Below are 18,461 nucleotides of genomic sequence, written 5' to 3'. Positions count from 1 at the left end.
AAAGATGGAGGGAGAGCTAAACTTTGTTGTACTAAGAATGAAAGGACTGAGCTGTTATGCCTTTGTTTTTGAGGATCAGGTTCCCATTTCTGATAAAAGGACTAGAGGAAAAGTTCTCTAAGTAGAGGTGGCACACCCACAGCCTGAAGTCTGGATCCGTACTGCAGCAAGTTAAGTTTAGCCTACAAGTGTTTTTTTTTCTTTTTTTTTTTTTTAAAGATTCACTTACAATTTTCAATTTCTTGGTTTCTCTTAAAAACAAAATCAGAAGATCTGACAGCAACTGGCCAGTAATGAGAAGCAGCTACTTGCCTGAAAATTGGGTAAGGGCTCTCCAATTCAAACAGTCCTTATCCTTCCTTTCGTGAGTGCGCAGGTACCTGTGACCTAGCAAGCTCCGCAGCCATGTTGACTCATACGGTACTCAGACTCTGTGATGACATAGGTCTGGATTGCTTCTGTGTAAATAATGGCTGTCCCAACGATGCTTTGACACCCAAAGCGACCAGGCTACTCTGCATTTGATGATCAAGCAGCAGCCAAGCCATGATTCAAGAAGAGTTATTACCATTATATCTAGTGCTAGTCACACATGCAGTGGGAGGATGCTCAGATTGTCTATCCTGTCACTGACAAAAGGAAGATCAGCCCGAAGCTGGGAAGGCAAGGATGGATAGTTGGAGCACCTACTTCCTTCCTTAAACCCACAATAGGACAGGCTTCTACCTCTTGGAAAATTTTACCAGTTGTCCTATGTGCCTTAGTGAGTACTATGATAAACAGTGCTCCTTTCCCCACCCCCTCATGCCACTTACAGTCTGCCGTATTCAAATACCCAACATAGTGTTTAAAAGTAATAGGTAATTGCTTATCTCTGCATTGGAAGCAGATGGAATTACTGGCAACTGTACTAAGCCGATATACAGGTGGGTTCAGCAACTTGCTTTTTCCACATTTTGAGAATCACTGCCTTAGAGAAAGACATACCAACAGGTGGTCTTTAGACAGCATATTTCTGCTTAGGAGATGTTTATGCCATTTTAAAATTTCTGTGTGTGCTAAGAGGATTATACAGTTGGTCAAAGCAGCTTAATCCAATAAAGGAATTATAAGGGCAAATTTCAATCAGCAAAGTGTTCAGAGAGATGATGTTAAAAGACAAATCTTAACCTCAAGTAACCAAGGTAGCCACAGTAGAACTGAGTTCTTGTATTGATGGATGTATAAACTGCAAATGATTTGTCAAAAAGAAAACCTTTCTCAGTGAATTTTACTTTTTCATTATAATGGTTGGGAAATTGGGGAAACACACCTACATAACAACTGTTTATTACTAACAGGGTACAAAAAAATAACAATCCACACTCAATTCTGCTCTCAAACTTAGCTACCTGTTTTAACGAGAAAGGTCCAATAGAACTCTCTGTGAGGATGGACACGTTCTCAATCTGTGCTATATAATAGGATAGCCACTAGCTACATGTGGCTACTGAGCCTTTGAAATGTAGCTAGTATGACCGAGGAACTAAAGTTTTAACTTTGATTTTAATTAACTTAAATTTAAATAACCAAATTGTGGTTAGGTTACCATATTGGACAGGGCAGCTTGTCCATAGGTAATTGATGAAGTGAAAGGGTACTTGGAAAAAAATATGAATGGAAGCTATCCATATTCAGGATACTAAGCTCACAGCAGCACAGAATATAAAAAGCTAAAATTGTTTTTCTAGCACATTAAAATATATTATATTTAGACTATAATTTTTAAGTGGCACAAAGAATTAAAAATTATAAAAAAGTTTAAGTCTATAATCCAGTTGACCCAAGTAACCCTCTACTTGTTCCATTTTTCTCCTAAATAAAACTTCCCTAAAAATAGGCAAGGTTAAAAATATACACATTACCTAAACAAAAGACAGTCTGGAAAAAAGGCTTTCATAGTAACACTGGATGAAAAAGGATAAACCATTACGACAAAGAAAATTTATGGGTTCAAAAGCAAGAAATGTGATAGCCATATGCACTCTGCCCTTTATCTCCTGAACTGCCTGCCATCTGCTCAGTTAAGGTTTTGACTGATTTATTTTCATACAAATAAGAAAAACAAAATGAAAAGCTGTCCTGCAGCTATTTATAAAACATCTGTTTTGCATCTCAACTTCTCTGCTTATATTTGAATCACTGTTCCTGAAACTCTAGTTGACTATTCCTTATATAAATGCTTTATAGCAATATCTATTATTAGAGATTTACTAGCAAGTGAATTTGAAGGCATTTATAATTCAGTTACTAGTATAGGTAGTAAATGGTAAAAATTATGACTGATGGGAAACAATCACTACAATTCACCATTTGATTAGAAAAACTAAAGAGTAAAAAAAGGCGATAACTGATGAATCATACTGCAAAATAGTTTTAAAAATTGTGACTGTGTATTATAATTGAATCATAGCAATTCTAGAGTAAAAAGAACTTTGATTAGAACAAAGGGTTTGGAGACCTAGTGTACAATAAAATCATTCCATGATGAAACAAAGTTTTAAAAATTATGCTCCAATTCAATGCAACCTTTTACAAAAATATCAGCGTAGTAGAATTTTACCTATTGACACGAAAAAGATGTGTCTGATATATTAAATTAAAAGACTGGTTATAAATAGTATATATAGCCTGATTTCATTTTTTAAACACAATTTACCACGCACACATGCATACTCTACTGCAGAAAATAATTTAGAAAAACAACATACCAAAAATATTAAGAGATTATTGGTAGATAGGTGGGATTATAATTTTAAAATTCTTCTTGCTTCCTGTATTTTGATATTTCTGTAATAGGCATAGTTTGCTTTTTTAATGGAAAAAAAGGACTTTATTATGGGAGAAAGAAAATCTTTTCTCATTTTCAATAGTGAAAATTTAAAGCATTAAAAAAAATGCCCATAAGGAAACATTTCAGTTTGGGAAAGGAAATAGTGTTCCTTAGTCCGAGACAAATTAGGTTTTGTACTGTATGTTCCAATGAACTAAGTAAAACAAAAAAATTTACAACTGAAATGGTAAAGATACACATACCTAAAATATCCCAATATTCTGAATATTTTTTTAAATTGAGAATTTCCTTAGGCTAACAATGTATCTATCAAAGGATAACCTTCAAATGAAAGAATTCCCCCTCCCCCCAAAGTAAGATTATAACGACAGTATAGTTATATCTGGCAATCCTTGTTGGAGACCCGGAAGACTTCAGAGGGAGTGAAGGAAAAAGACACTGATACATGAACAGAATTCATACTGTTGAAAGAAACTGTGGGGAAAGGATTGGTTGGGCAGCTCCTACATGAAGGAAATTACGGCAGCTAGAGCAGAAAAATCTACTGAAAGCCAAATCATAAGAAGGTAAACTCAGGATAAAGTCAAACCTCCTCAATGTACATAAAACAATGAATTATTTTGGCAATGGAGGAGTTGTTCGATATACAAACAAATCGTAGTAATCTTTTCAGTAGAATTTCATCTTTTCAGATGAGATGAAAACGAAACCCTTCTATATTTCAACTTAAATCAACACAAACATTTGCATCACATACTATATTTACCAAAGAGCTCCGATATTCATCATCTTTCTGTGATCCTCGCAGCAGCACTGTGAACACAGGCGACAGTGTAATTTATCATCACCTCTATTTAACGCATGTACTCCAAAAGTTAAGCAGTTGCATACTAGGAGGAAGAAGTCAATGGTTCAAGACAGAGGGAACTAGATAAACAAAAGTGTGGAAGTGAGAAAGAAATGGAGGAAAAGAGAGGAAGGGAAAGAGAGCGTGCACAAATGATTGGCTTGTAGAGTGCCTTCTGAAGGGTAATGAAAGATCAAGGTAGCCAGTTAAGCAGATACCTGGTCATGAAATGTCCTACGTGTCATGTTAGGGAGTTAACAGCCTAACCAGAAGAAAATAGTAAGGAATCGAAGAGTTCTAAGAAAATGAACAGCATGCTCAGATTTGCATTTTAAAGACCTCTCTGGTGATACTGAGAGAGAACTAGGGGTGTGCGGTAGTGATGGGGAAAGGGGGATACAGTCTATGAAACGGATTAAGTGGGTCTTGAAGCAGTATTGGTAAGAAGGAATAAAGGCCTGGTCAAAGGTGTAGCAGTGGGAATGAAAAGTCAGGAACAGATTGGGGAGAATCAACAGGACTCGGGGACAGACTGCATGGAGAGGGTGGGTGGGAGGGAAGCAGTGAGGGAACAGCGTTGCCGCAAGGCCACAGGCCAATTTGCCTCTGAGAACTGAAAAACCATCCCTGCCAGGGTGCATGGCTTGAAAAGCAGAGCTTAGGTAAGATTTCAGCCATAATCCCTCACTGCATCTACACAACTTTTTATGGACAGTCCTGAAGAAACAAACCATTCATTCGCTAAGGGCAGTTTTTCAAAGTTTGGTCCTGAAACCACCTGCATAAGAGTCAGCTGGGATTCTTATTAAAATGCAAATTCCTAGACTCAACTGTAGACCTACTGAAACAAAATTTCTGGGGTATAGGGCCTGGAATTCCATGTGAACCAAAGATGAAGGAAATAAAAATGCATGTGTATATGGAAATAAGGAGAGAAATTTAGTTTGAGAAACTTAAATTCAAGACAGCTGTAGAATATCTAAATGGAGAGGTCCAGCAGGTGGTTGGATATATATTGATAAGTCTGGTGCTTAAAAGACAGATTTGGCCTGTGATATGTTTGTGGAGTTCCATTAGCTTAGAGAGGTACAGCTGAAGCCAATGCAGTGAAAGAAATAGATGAGTGCGATATGAGAAAAAGAGAAAGACAAGGACAGAATTCAACGAAACACTAGTATTTCAGGGACCTGTAATAAGCAGTGACCCTAGGAAGAAAAGAGGGCAGAAATAAGAGGCCCGAGATATTTTATCACAGAACCCAGGGAGCTGAGTGTCTCAAAAAAGAGGGAAATGTTAAATGTCAGATTTTGAAAACGGCGGGAACATGAACCTATTTATTGTGTTGATAACTAGGAAGTCACTGGTGAAAGCAAAGGAGGTATGCCAGTTACAGGGGCACGGAAGATTAAGTTGGGAGGGGAGACAGAGGGAGACAATGAATGAACACTGCTCTTTCAAGAACTATGGCTTAAGGGAAAGAGAGGAAAGCTTTTTCCCTTGATTTTTTTCTTTTTTTTAAACATGGGCGACATGAGCATTTCTTCCATTCTAATCATCTTTTTGGTCAATCTGCCAGGTTACGACGGAGAAGATAACTGTAGGTAGGCAAGATGATGTGTCAGTATACGATAAAACAAATGAAGGAGAGGATAAATGAATGAAGAGTGGGTGGTAGAAAAGAGAGACAGAATGTAAGAAGCATGAAATTGTTCTATAATTAGTCTCTACCGAGAATTGTGATATTTTCTTTCTGCAGACACTTACGACTGCTATTTCATTTGGTTAGTAAATACACTGGTAATCTAAGGCTGAGTTTTATGGAGAACTGTCTGATTTACTATATAGGAATTATATTTTATTATATTGTATTTATTCTACTTTGTAGTAGAAATATAGCCAAAATGTTGATTGACATTGAATTGAAACTTGATTGTTGATATATTGAAATTATTCTGGTGAGATTTGGTCAAGATTATGAAAGATACTTTAATACTAAGTAACAGAAATGTGCTCAGGGCAAATACTGCGAATGGTGTTAGTGAGGAAGTAGTAAGAATACAACACCTTTAAAATCTTTCCCAACACTTAAAGATACTAAAGATCCTCTTTAATATTTGAAGATAAAAATATGGAAGTATGAATAAAAGAGGACTTCATGTTAATTTTGAAACACTTCCCCTCCAATAACACCAAACCTCAACATGTGAACTCTGTTTTCAAAACAGACTAGGAATTATCATTCACTAAATTCATTGTAGATATTATTCCACCAGTTATCATGAGTTTTAGATATTAAGATGTCATTTAAGTATATCTGTATAACACTTTAGAGGTTGGAAGGCGTTTTTACTGTCTATTAAATTTAATCTCCACATTATGTAGGAAATAAACACTAAGTGTGAATTTTAAATAAGGTAATACATGGAAAAATGTATCAGCGATTGAATTTATTCTTCATAAAAGGCAAATAATCCTATATCGCCTTCCATGAATTTATTCTTCATAGAAGGCAAATAATCCTGTATCACCTTCCAATGTACCATATAACTTATTCTAATGTCTTTTCCGTCCTCTCATGTAAGCTTCACAAGTTTATGTTTGTTTTGTTAACTGCCTTATCCTTAGCTACCAGAACAATTTCTGGCACACAGCAGTTTCTCAATTAATATTTACTTAATCAATGTGTATAAAAATTGCTATGAACATATCTTTAACTCTGAGATTCAGATTTTGATGGGTACACACAAACCATTATTTTGCCTTACTGTTATACAGTTGACACAGTAATGCCAGAAAGCTAACAGAAATAGATACACTAGTTTAAAATTTTTTGTCAATAAACACTGTTCCCCTTTATTACAAACTATAAAGCCACGGCTCAGTGTTTAATGGGTTTATTCCCCTTATCTAAATCGTAATGTGTGCCAAACTGGATTAGAATAATTTAAATCCACTCTAACTACAGTTGATAACATTTTGATAATTCTGCAATGTTACTTACCCACTTTGATTTCAATCATTTATACATTTTGCATGTAACAACTTATCTGAAATTCACAATGTTAATATCCTTTATAATGTGGAGATTAAATTTAAGATGCTGTAAAAGCACCTTTGAACATCTACAGTGCCTTATAAATATAAAGTTATGTTGTCTTACCACCTGTTTCTTCTCTCTCTTTCTGGAAAAGTGTTCCAGGCGACTACCGGGGCAGATGAGCTAAAGGAAGATAGCATGCAATTCCAGGATTGGTGCTAATCTTTTCACTGTGGTTTGCACTGTGTGCCTCCACTTACTTAGAACCCTATTCCCTCTTCAGAGGAAGACTAATCAGGATAAGTATGTTAGCCTCTATTACTTGAATGGTTGGAAGGATGGAGAGCAGTGTTAGAAGAACTGCCTCATCATCAGCTGCCACCTGTATGATTCTGTAGCAAATGTCAGTGTGCAGCTCAACTTCCTTGTCCCTTCTAGGCAGGGACTAGCAAGACTGTCATGTGTGTGTCTCTTCTTCCTAGTTCTTTCCTCCTCTCTGATAATAATCAATCAAATCCAAGAGTTCTAAAAGACCACATTTTCTTGACAGACTATTTAGACTCTAATCTATATGGAGATTGCATCATCCTACTCTCTTAGGTCATGAGAAATGTCTATTTTTGGATATTCCACCAAATGTGTATTAATCAAATAATATCATAGGTAGAAGTAACTTTTAAAAAGCAAGCATTTCTTGGGACCCAAATTTTGTTTCTTGCTTGAACATTCACATTTGTGTAATTCATCTGTAACTTTGCCTGAAATTTACTTAATATCTCCTAGATTCTTAAGAGTTCACGTAATTTTTTTGGAAGGAGAAATGATTTAGGCACTTGGACTTTTTGGAATCAGATACCTTAGGTTTGGACTTCCAAGCTGTGTGATTCTGGACTAGTTTCCCAGACTCTCTACCCATTTCCCTCATTCATCAAATTGGGATAACCTAGCACCTAGCTCATATAGTTGTATTAAGAACGAAATAATGCATGTAACACAGAATACCTGACAAACAATACCTATTATTTACGTAAGTCACTTACCTAAAAGTGTAAATCCCTTAAGTATCTGACAGTTGGACTAGCTTCTCCCAACTAGAGAGTGAATATTTCACTTCCTCTAGAGTAAAGACAGAAACTTATCTTTGTCTTCTTTCTTCACAGGCATTATTTTGCATGCAACAGAAAAATTACTCTTTATTTCTGGGCAGCTAATTTCTCTTTATAAGCTCTCTAGTAACAGTTATTCAAATTATTTCAACCATGAAAAGTACATCCCTTTTCTGAGAATAGATATTAATATTTTTGACCTAAGTATTAAAAGATTTTCAATCTAGATTTAATTTGTTTCCATATAACTCATAAAACATTTCTTTTCATCTTTGTCAACACATTGGAAGGAATGAATTATGAATTTGAACCAGAATGTCATTTTTATCTATTTTAACAAATCCTTTATTTATAATTATGATGTTTCTATTAATAAGATATTCTGGGTTGTATATTGTTTCTTTGTTTTCAACTTAAAATCACTGATTTAAAGAACATACTTTTATTATTACTGATTTAAAAAGCACTCTGGATCATCAAATACCTTGGGGGTCATCATTATGAGCAAACATCACTATGCTGAGGTGTTCTGAATAACAAGAGTCGCCGTGTGTAAATGAATGTAGAAACTCCCGCTCTAAACACAGCTCTGTTTAAGACTTCTTGCTCTGTGTTTGGAGAAAAATACTGTCTGTTTTCTACCTTCCTGATTGAAAAAGATAACCAGATATCACTCTTAGTATTATTCGCTACATTTTTCTTTTGGATATGATACAAAGTTCTTCTATTAGTAAGATTTGTAAAACTTTTAGGAGACTCCAGAAAGATCTCAGGCAGTTCTGTGAAAGGGCAGAAAAATAGCAGAAGAGTTTCACTGTGGGCCAGTTTAAGGGAAAAATATAAAAAAAGACGGTTCTCTCGAGTCTCCTTTAGACTGATTCACTCATAACTTCTTGCCAGTCCTTGTACTACTGCTGATTATATACTAGTAAATAAAAGACTCTAATCCATGTCTTTACACAATTAGAAATGGGGGAGGGGTGGTGCATTAAACAAACACATAAGCAAATAGTTACAGCAACAAATTATAGCAAGTGCCATGACGGAAAGGGCGCTATGAGGACAACCAGGTTGGGGCTGACAGCGGTGGCAGGGGCGGGAAGAAGTGCCAGGGCAGGGAAGACCGCTTTGAGAAGCGCCTTTCCAAGCGCCAAGGCAGGCAGGTTCTTTCCTGCGGCGCTGCCTCACAAGCATTTTTACCAGGCATGTAAGTCCGTACCTTCTACAGTGCGCTTCCAACCCCAACGCTTCTGATCGCAGGGGTGGAGGGGAATTCACTTATTTATTTACTCATTCATTTTGAAAGGAGATATACGTGGTACAGGAATAATAGTTTAACTTTAGACATGTAGTTGGAAGTACTTATGGGCTATACAAGTGAAGATGTCTACAAACTAGTTGCATATATAGATGTGTAGCTTGGGGGTGGGGAGAAAGAGGTAGGAGGAGATCTGCTACTTATCAGCACATAAAAGGCCATGACAGCCCAGACAGAGCGACGACGGAAGGTCTAGGACAGAGCATGCCAACATAAACAACAACAACAACAAAAAAGACACTACAAAGATTATCAGGACTAATCAGAGGCATTAGGAAAACCAATAAGTGAATGCCATCAACATAGCAGGGCTGGTCTGCAATTTAAAACTTAAAATATGGCAAAGGTCAATGTCCATTTCTCACAGTGGTTACAACTGCTCTGACACCAGAGACCTGATCTGAATCCCTTCTGTGACAATTACTATCTATATGAATTTAGGGTAACTTTATTTGACCTCAGAACCTTCATTTTGCCACATATAATTGAGGATACTACTATTTATCTCTTAGTCCTGATGAGAGACCTCTATAAATATTAGCTGCAATAAATGCTCCATTATGCTTAAAACTCAGTTGGTAAAGTAGGGGTGTACAACCATCCTAGTCACTTCTACAAGCATTTTAGCCATATACTGTATCACTAAATAGGAGCAAATAAATATTAATCGTTTCCTAGTTAAAACGTACACGGGCATATACCTGTAGCTGAACTGACAGAATAGTCACTCACACAGTGGGAATTCCCTGGAGGTCCAGTGGTTAGGGCTCCTCGTTTCCACTGAAGGGGGCACAGGTCGATCCCTGGCCAGGGAACTAAGATCCTGCGTGCTGAGTGGCGTGCCCGCCCCTACCCCCCAAAATAACAAAACCAGAAGTAACTTGTCTATGGTCCCACAGCTACTAAATGTGGATTCAAATCCAGAGAGGAAGGCTCTGGGGTGAGGGCCGCCACCAGTTTTTGGATCTCAGTGGCACAGAATTAGGAACCTGTGCTCCTAGTCACCGTGCTACAATTACTCTGCAGCTTCACTGTGAGCATCAAGAGCAAACAAATAAATCTGAGCCCCACTGCTTATACAGCCAAGTATTCTTGCAACAAATGGCAACAACTGGAGTTCAGCCTTTTGAATTAGATTCTGGCATGATAATTTCAAGATTAAGAAATAAAAATATAAAATTGCTCTTACTGGTAACATTTGAGAACCAGTGTGACACAATAAACTTAGGTATCTCGCCAAGAAAACCCAACTAGTAAGTGGCAGGGTCAAGATTCAAGGCCAGGTCTGAGCCCAAGGCCCACATGCTCAATCACTAGAGCAGAAGTGGAGCAGTAGCAGATGTATCCAGCTGCAGAAAAGCAATCTTTCCTGTAAAGGTATGAGGAAGGTGGAATTACCATGCTAGTCCATCATGAACAGAGGCTGGGAGAAAGCAGGAAGTAGTTTTCTGAAGTTTATAATATCTAACTTACCTATAATGAGCAGTAGCATTAATCATCACATTTTATGTACCGAGATGGGTCAGAAACTTGAAAATTCTTATAAGCTTTTTGGCAACAAGTTCACATGAGATCTGGCTGCATGCCCATGCTCAGAATACAATGCCTCATTCTGTAAAAATCCCTTCCAGTTCAAACTCCTGGGTTAGAAGAATCACCAGAGCATTACTTGTTGGTCTTAGTTTTAGCTCAAATAGTTTGTCTTCAATGTGGTAACCTTTAATTACTAGAAAGGCCTCTCTATGGCCGATTTTGCTAGGTGCATACTCAATGTCCTTTGACCCTTTCTTTGGAAAACACTGATTTTATTTGGAGCAGCTTCTCTTGAAAGGGCAGTGGAATGTATAAGAAATGGTTAGGTGGGACTTTAGGAAAAGCTCCTTTTTAGATGCAGGAGAGAATGCCAACATGTATCTTTTGTCAGATGTCCTTTCTTTTCCATCTGAGAATAAGGAAGCAATGGCTGGAGTTCTAGCAGCCACCCTGGCTCATGAGATGACTGACGATGGCAAGTAATGTGTTAAGGAAAGTGGATTAGAAAAACAGAAGCAGCTTGAGTCTTTCTGATCATGGAGCTACCATACCAACTCCAGACTCAACTTCTTTTAATACGAGACATATAAATATCCATTCCATTTTGTTTCATCATTATTATTTGGATTTTCTGTTACATACAGCCAGACCTAACTCCTAATGGAATGTACCACTCCAACTGAAATTCATGTACGATCTCAATTTTAAATTCATCCTAGACTTTAAAATTAGAAAGCTTAAAGTTAAAAGGAGAAAAGGTTGGGAGTAACTAAAAAGAGGCCACCATTATTAGGACTGGGATAAGAATCTGGAACCTGGCTCCTCAGATATGGGTTGTTAGTTAAGTCACAAGTCTTTACCAGATGCTGTCAGCCTAGTTTTATTTTTAAAAAATATTCTATAATTTAAAGTTATCACCAATTAAACCTACATTTCACTTCTATGCTTCTCTACTCCTGTCTAGATAATGAGATTTTACTATCAGAGCCATTTAAAAGGTGTTCAGATTTATTTAAAATAGAATTAAAAGGCAGTTAAAGAAAAAATAAATTAACCTTTCATCTGTATTTCTAAGTATATCAAAGACAGCCAAGCTAAAGTTCAAAAGGCATATTAGGCTTTATATTTAAAAGTGCTCTTTTAGTTAATAGCAAGGCATGATGTCTGTCATTATGGGAAACAAGAGAAAGAGGTTAATGCCAGATTGAGTTAGCAATATACAGTCTCCTTATCACAAGTACAGTGGTGGGCTTTTACTTAAGTGGAAAGATGCTGATGTGCCAGAAGCAAGTCAAAGGAAGAGCTGTTGACAGGCTTTGAGTAGTTAACAATCAATCTTGAGTTCCAAGCTAAGTCAGGATTTAATATTGAGATTCAAACTGCTTCCTGACTACTGACCATGTGAACCATGTTTTGGTCAAAGACACAGAGAATCAAGGAAGAATGAGATTAAAAGTGAGCACTGGGTTCACCAGTGTCTTAACCAAGAGAAAACACCTATAGACTTTCCTTGCTGGAAAGATTACTAAGGATCTGCATTAGGGTCTGTTTCTAGAAAAGTTCCTGGGAAGTTCAACAAATTAGAGGAGAATGAAGTCTGAGATGGATTTTACAGTCCAAGATGGACTAGTAGGTATTAAAAATGCTTACTAATCAACTAGCAAGATCAACTCACACTGAAAACTTTGGCATAAGAGGAATTGATCTTGTCTTATAAAAAAGTTTCTCTCGGACTTCCCTGGTGGCGCAGTGGTTGAGAGTCCGCCTGCCGATGCAGGGGACACGGGTTCGTGCCCCGGTCCTGGAAGATCCCACATGCCGCGGAACGGCTGGGCCCATGAGCCATGGCCGCTGAGCCTGCGCGTCCGGAGCCTGTGCTCCGCAATGGGAGAGGCCACAACAGTGAGAGGCTCGTGTACCGCAAAAAAAAAAAAAAAGTTTCTCTCTAGAGAATAGAAAGGAAGTCAATTATTAGAGGAAGGTAAAAATACTAATTATTTACACAGTATTTTGGTACAAAATGAAAACTGACAGTATGATGTAACAGATTGGAGCCCTGGATCTCTCTCCCATACCCCAGCTGTAGTTTCATTTCTGACTTTCTTATATTACAGTTGAGTTTCATTACTGGCTCCTGACCACTCTGGGCTACCTTCCTCCCAGACTTAATAGCCTAGGGAATGGTAGTCGGTAAATAACTTTAGAGATTTTAGCGCCATGAACCATGAGGCATATTAATGTATTTGATCATACATGCATATAGCATCTTAGTGTCAAGGACAGGCCATCAGTATTAAGAAGTTTAAGCATGTATCTCCTAATCCTAGAAGTGGACAAGTAATTCTAATGGTGAATTATAAGTGCCCCCCACCCATCAATCTCCTTAAAGTGCATTTCTTAGGTCCTTGAAGTATAGTATATCACCTATGGGTTGAAAGTATATGAAATGTAGGTACTCGTTTACTTTTAAGTACTGTAAAGTCACGGAAAAAAAGGCAGTTTAGAGCCAAGCTCAGAATATGAAATCTCTCCTACAAGATTAGACTGTCTTTTATTATTTCTTTCTTTCATCTTCATTTTATAAATATATGCATGTGCACATTTAAAAAAAATTTGATTAGACTAGTTTTGATTTGACATAAGCAACATTTGATTAGAGCAGTTTTGATTTGACATAAGTAACAATCCAAAAGGTGTAAAATATTTTTGTTTAGTACAAACCTGTGGACTCAAAACTACCCTAGAAATTCCAAGAAAATTTTTATCTAGCCTCTTAGCTGAAAAAAGAATATAAGGCTTTAGAGCAAACTCAGCAATTAGAAAGCTAAGAAACCAAGTAACAGCAACATTACCATACTACAAAAAAGTTATACCAAAAATAGTAAAGTTAAATGTCATATTTTTTTAAAGTCCCTCTTACTTATCTATTTATTAATTGGCACTGTGCTGAGCATTTGGTAGGGGAAAGAAAACTTCAAAAACATTTTAAAAGGTTTACTGACATGGACAAAGAATAGACTTTGTTATTTTTCAGGTATGTGATTACTTTACTATCACTTTTTTCCATTGATTTTTTTAAAAACCTGTATACTGGGCTTCCCTGGTGGCGCAGTGGTTGAGAGTCCGCCTGCCAATGCAGGAGACACGGGAACGTGCCCGGTCCAGGAGGATCTCACATGCCGTGGAGCGGCTGGGCCTGTGAGCCATGGCCGCTGAGCCTGAGTGTCTGGAGCCTGTGCTCCGCAATGGGAGAGGCCACAACAGTGAGAGGCCCGTGTACTGCAATCAATCAATCAATAAACCTGTATACTGATATAAAAATCGAAATTTTGAGGAATTCAGGGTTCTCATTTCCCTCCTTTTCCCCTAAAATTCCTAATACTTAGAAAAAAATCTCATGATATTAAAATGGTTATATGCACAAGCTCATCACTGTAGTAAATATAAAATGTATTTGTGAGATCTAGGAACTGACTTCAGATAAACTGAGAAGAAAATTCTAAAATAATTTTTCTTATGAAGATTAAATTAGCATTTAAAAATATAAAACCTTGAGTGTACACAGAATATATAGGGAAACAGTTCTAATACAAATTGAGAATTATTTTCGTCTTTTAAGTTAAAGACAACTCTTATTTCAACACGTAGGGCTTATGACAAGCTTATATATTGAGATAAATGTTATCAGAGATGAAATATTTATAAGATGGTACCTGAGGAATACTTGTATATTCTCTATACAATGATGAAGAACCAGTTAAAAGGCATTAAAAACAGGCTAGAAAAGCAAATATGAAAGTTTACATTTCTGTAGATAAATCCTATCACAGCATGAACAACACTAATGATTTAGCAGGAAGCACTGATAAGGAAAAGTTGGCTGACCGAATATCAAGGAGAGCAATTAGGACTCAGGAAAACAGGTTTCTAATATTAGCCCTATCAACTAAAATAACTACTGACAGTAGATCAATGGAATTAAAATCACATATACTAGAACTAGATTGGCAGGCTTCAAAGCCCAGCACTGTCATTCATTGCTGAGCAACTTCAAAGTGCATTTTATAGGTCTTGAAGGTTAGACTTCATCAACTTTAAAATGGATAATAGTAGCCATCCCAGAGCTATTTTGAGCTGAAAAAGATAATCCATGTAAGGTGCTTAGTAAAATGCCTGGCACATAACAACAGCTAGCCATCACTGCTAGAGCAACCTTGAACAGTCCAACTACCTGGTTGTCAGTTTTCCTCAATGTAAATACAGGTTTGGCTGAGTCATTTCTAATGCCTTTGCCCATCTAAAACTAAAATCTACAATGTAAAAGAATACATAGGGCCAACTCTATTTCTAAAGAACATACATTTATATCTTTCACTCTAGCATGATTAAGGACATGGTAATTTAAATGCTACAGAAGAATCATGTTTTTAAGTCACCCCTTTGAAATTAGTTATAATGCTACATTTACTAAAGCCAAAGTTTTATGCGTTCTATGCAACCCACAGGAAATCCATGATCTTCCATCGATTATCATGTTTAGCAACTACAGTTCTGAGAGTACAATGGCAAAACTGTCAAAACCAATATGATCTTAAATGGAAAATGAATGTCATATAATTAACTCTACATGTTTTTAGTAGTCTACTTATGGTTATAATTTTGACTTTTACTACAGAGTATCTATATATATTAATTTGGCGCCTACAACAATTTCTGAAAAACAAGTCTTAATATTAATTTAATTTAAATTTAAATATTATTAAATTAATCTAAAGATCTAAAAAAATCTCTCTACTGAAATGTTACAATTCAAAATTCAAATGGCAGGCCAACCTTTTTTATTGCCAGAATATTAAGATTCTTTTTTAGTGTGACTCAAATATTAAAAAAAAAAATCAGAATTTATCATGGTAACATCAAGATTAAGAAAACATATCCCACATGTTTCTCAGGGACAAACTACTGATACCCACAGACCCATTAACTGTGCACCAACCCAAATACTTTAATAGAGGTTTTTTTTTAAGTATTTGGAGAACTCTTTTTCATATACTCTTAGAGATACTACTGAGAAAATTTAAAAGCCTTTTTAGTTTAAAAAAATTATTAAAGGTGTGTGTGATCATTGAAAAGAGGTTATCTAAAAATTTTAAAATGTATTGCAGATAATAAGGTAGCACTGGGGAAAAAGAAGTTATAGCTCACCTCAATTAGGTTCTAGCACGGTAGGCCAAAAGAATAAAATTACATTCGCCTATCAATGTAAATGTTTGGTTATGTTATTTTTTAATATTAAAACAAAACAACACACACACACACACACGTGTGTTAAAATCTGACAACTTAAGCTCTCAAACCAGCAAAGTTTACTAGTCAATACTCATTCCTCTTTTTTATATTAGTAACATTGAGATTAATGCCGTGGGAGTTAAAAAAAAAGTTTTTCTTAAATTCATAGCTGTGCTACCTTCAGTTTCATTTCCAGAAACCCTTATCTTTAACAGATCTCCATTTCATACTTGACACAGTTTACAATCATTCAAGAAATTTTAGTTTTACCTAGTAACTAGTTCAGCTTAAAGTAGTTCTGTAAAGTTCACGCCATAAAATGAATCTACACTGTGTCCTTACCATCAATATTTAGCTCAAAACAGACGTGGCAGAAGGAGAGTGTTTCTTTGTCTGTTCCCAGTTTACAAACACTGCAGATGTTGTCATCATTCAAATCAATGCTTACAAACTGCTCCTCTTCGTTCATAGTGCCCCTGTTAAGAAACAGAAAAAGAAAGTTACACAATTTCAAGAACTTGCCATTAACGGCAATATTAGGAACTTCTAGGAAGTCAGAAGGATGCTGTTCAGATTATCTAATGCAACAGCCCCATCAAACAAGCACTGCCATACTTGTACTTCAATATTATACTTTTTATTGTGCAAAGACACAAAGCTAGTAAAACTTAAAGCCTATCCGTAAGTGACACTACGCCTAAGCGCCTTTTTCGGTCCTGTGTTTTATTTAGTTGAGTGGGTCTGACGGAAAGCAGTTTTCGGGTATTCTAGCCCACCCCCACCCCTGACCAGGTGTAGAAGGAGCTTAGCAGCGACACCTCTTCAGCTACCGGGGTCAACCTACTTAACGCTGTTAAAGGTAGGACGAACGATCTGCTCGGGACACTGCTTTGCTAACTTCATTGAGGGAACCTCAGATGCGTTTCGCTGGCTCGGCGTAGCGAGGTTTCCTATTCGAGATCGGGGCAACAGAATGCACATGGAAAAGTGAACACTAGGGAGGGGGCCCGGCCGCTTACAAAGCATCCTCACGGAAGGTCGGGCAGCGGCTCCGCTGTGCGGCCCGGGCACGGCCGGAGGCGGGGTGGCCAAGCAAGGCTGGGGGTCCCGGAGCCCGGCCGGCGGGAGCGCCGCGTCCCCTCGCCCCGGGCTTCCTCCCACCCCGGAAGAAGGCGTTCGAGGGCCACGGCAGCTGGTCCATCTGGACTCAGCGCCTCTGGGAGCCGGGTCCCAGGCGTTGGGGGCGCGCGCTTGCCCCTCAGGGTGCCGCGGACCCGTGTCATTCTCTCCGACCGTCCGTCGGGGCAGCCCGCGCGGAACAGAGCCAGGGGCCGCGGGGCTCAGAGTGCGAAGGCGGCGGGACCGAGGGGGCAGGGACCGGGGCGCAGGCAGTCGGGGGCAGGGGAGCTGGGGCTTTACCGTCCGGCTTCGCGCGCCGCCGCCGCCGATCCGCGCGGCCCAGGCTCCTCCACTATTGTTTCCGGCCGCAGCGCAGGCGGCCGCAGCGGAGAAGGCTGCCGTGTGCCGGCCCCGCCCCCTCCCGCCGGTGCCATCCCTCGGAGGCTCTGGGGGGGATGGGGGACGGCGCGGCTGATAGCGAAGCCACGCTCTCGCTCGGCGGCCGCGCGCACCGCCGCTCCCCTGCTGCACCGACGCCGCGGCCTCAACTCGGATTTTTTCTTGATTCCGCGCCTCTTGGCCGGGGTCTCTTACCGTTCTGTGGAAGGTAGCTCCTCGCACGCCCCCTCTTCTAGGCAAGTAGATAGAGGAGTCCGTTACCACCTCCCCCTTCAGGGTAGTGGAAACTACTGCCCCCGGGCGGGGGCCGCCGGGGCGGGGGCAGAAAAGTGACGAGTGGATGGGTGAGAGGGCCAGAGATGCGTGGGTGGAACTTCGTGTGAAATCGGTGGACCGAAGCAAAATAGTATCATTGATCTTTGAGTTAGGTGCCAGTTGAAGTATTTAATGAGGGAAAAGTTCGTTTTCAAGTTTCATAATTTAGGGATAATCTTAAATACAGAAGCTTATTTTTTACAGATTCTCTTAGAAATGGGGCGCCCCTCCCCTGTAATATGGCTCATTCCTTACACGCCCACGAGGATAATCCCGGAGCCCCACCTCTTACTTTAGGTCCTGCCTCTTTAAAAAGCTGATCTCTTTTTGCCCACTTTGCTTGACATTTTAAACCATTTTTTTAAGGTTATAATTCATGTAACACTTTCACTTACATTTTCTATTGTAATCCTCAAAACAGCCAGAGAAGGGAAACGAAAAGAGTTCTCTTCTTTTGCATCCTAAAAATGACTAACCCAGATTATCTATTGGTTAGAAAGAGAGCTGGGACTTGAACCCAAGGCTGCTAAAGTAAGATCGCTGCTATTTTCCAGAGCATCATAAACAGCTGTCCTGGTTACACCAACAAAGAGAAAGGGGACTAGGCTGTTAGTCTACATGTAACCGGTGGTAGGAATGGATTCCATAGATCTTGGGAACTTCTA

The 18,461-nt window shown here is 38.6% G+C and overlaps 1 protein-coding gene across 4 annotated transcripts in view; it reads right to left on the bottom strand.

The window, feature by feature from the left end:
* Nucleotides 1-17,759, bottom strand: part of LOC308617700 (protein EURL homolog) — a 32,206-nt gene extending 14,447 nt beyond the window's left edge. Inside the window, exons 1-3 of one of the 4 annotated variants that reach the window (XM_081234987.1) lie at nt 17,383-17,490; nt 16,808-16,913; nt 16,306-16,439 (exon numbers count right to left, since the gene is read on the bottom strand). In XM_081234987.1, coding sequence (XP_081091113.1) covers nt 16,306-16,439; nt 16,808-16,866 — 193 coding nt within the window. In that variant the 5' untranslated portion in view covers nt 16,867-16,913; nt 17,383-17,490. Of the gene's footprint in view, nt 1-16,305; nt 16,440-16,807; nt 16,914-16,982; nt 17,342-17,382; nt 17,491-17,676 lie in introns of those variants that run through there. The other 3 variants (XM_081234989.1, XM_081234988.1, XM_081234986.1) reach the window with 3 other exon arrangements.
* Nucleotides 17,760-18,461: the final 702 nt, after the last annotated feature.

This window comes from Mesoplodon bidens, assembly GCF_964165515.1.
Source record: "Mesoplodon bidens genome assembly, chromosome: 5".
Lineage (NCBI taxonomy): Eukaryota > Metazoa > Chordata > Mammalia > Artiodactyla > Ziphiidae > Mesoplodon > Mesoplodon bidens.
The sequence above is the reverse complement of the archived record's forward strand: the minus strand, read 5'-3'. Positions and strand labels throughout refer to the sequence as shown.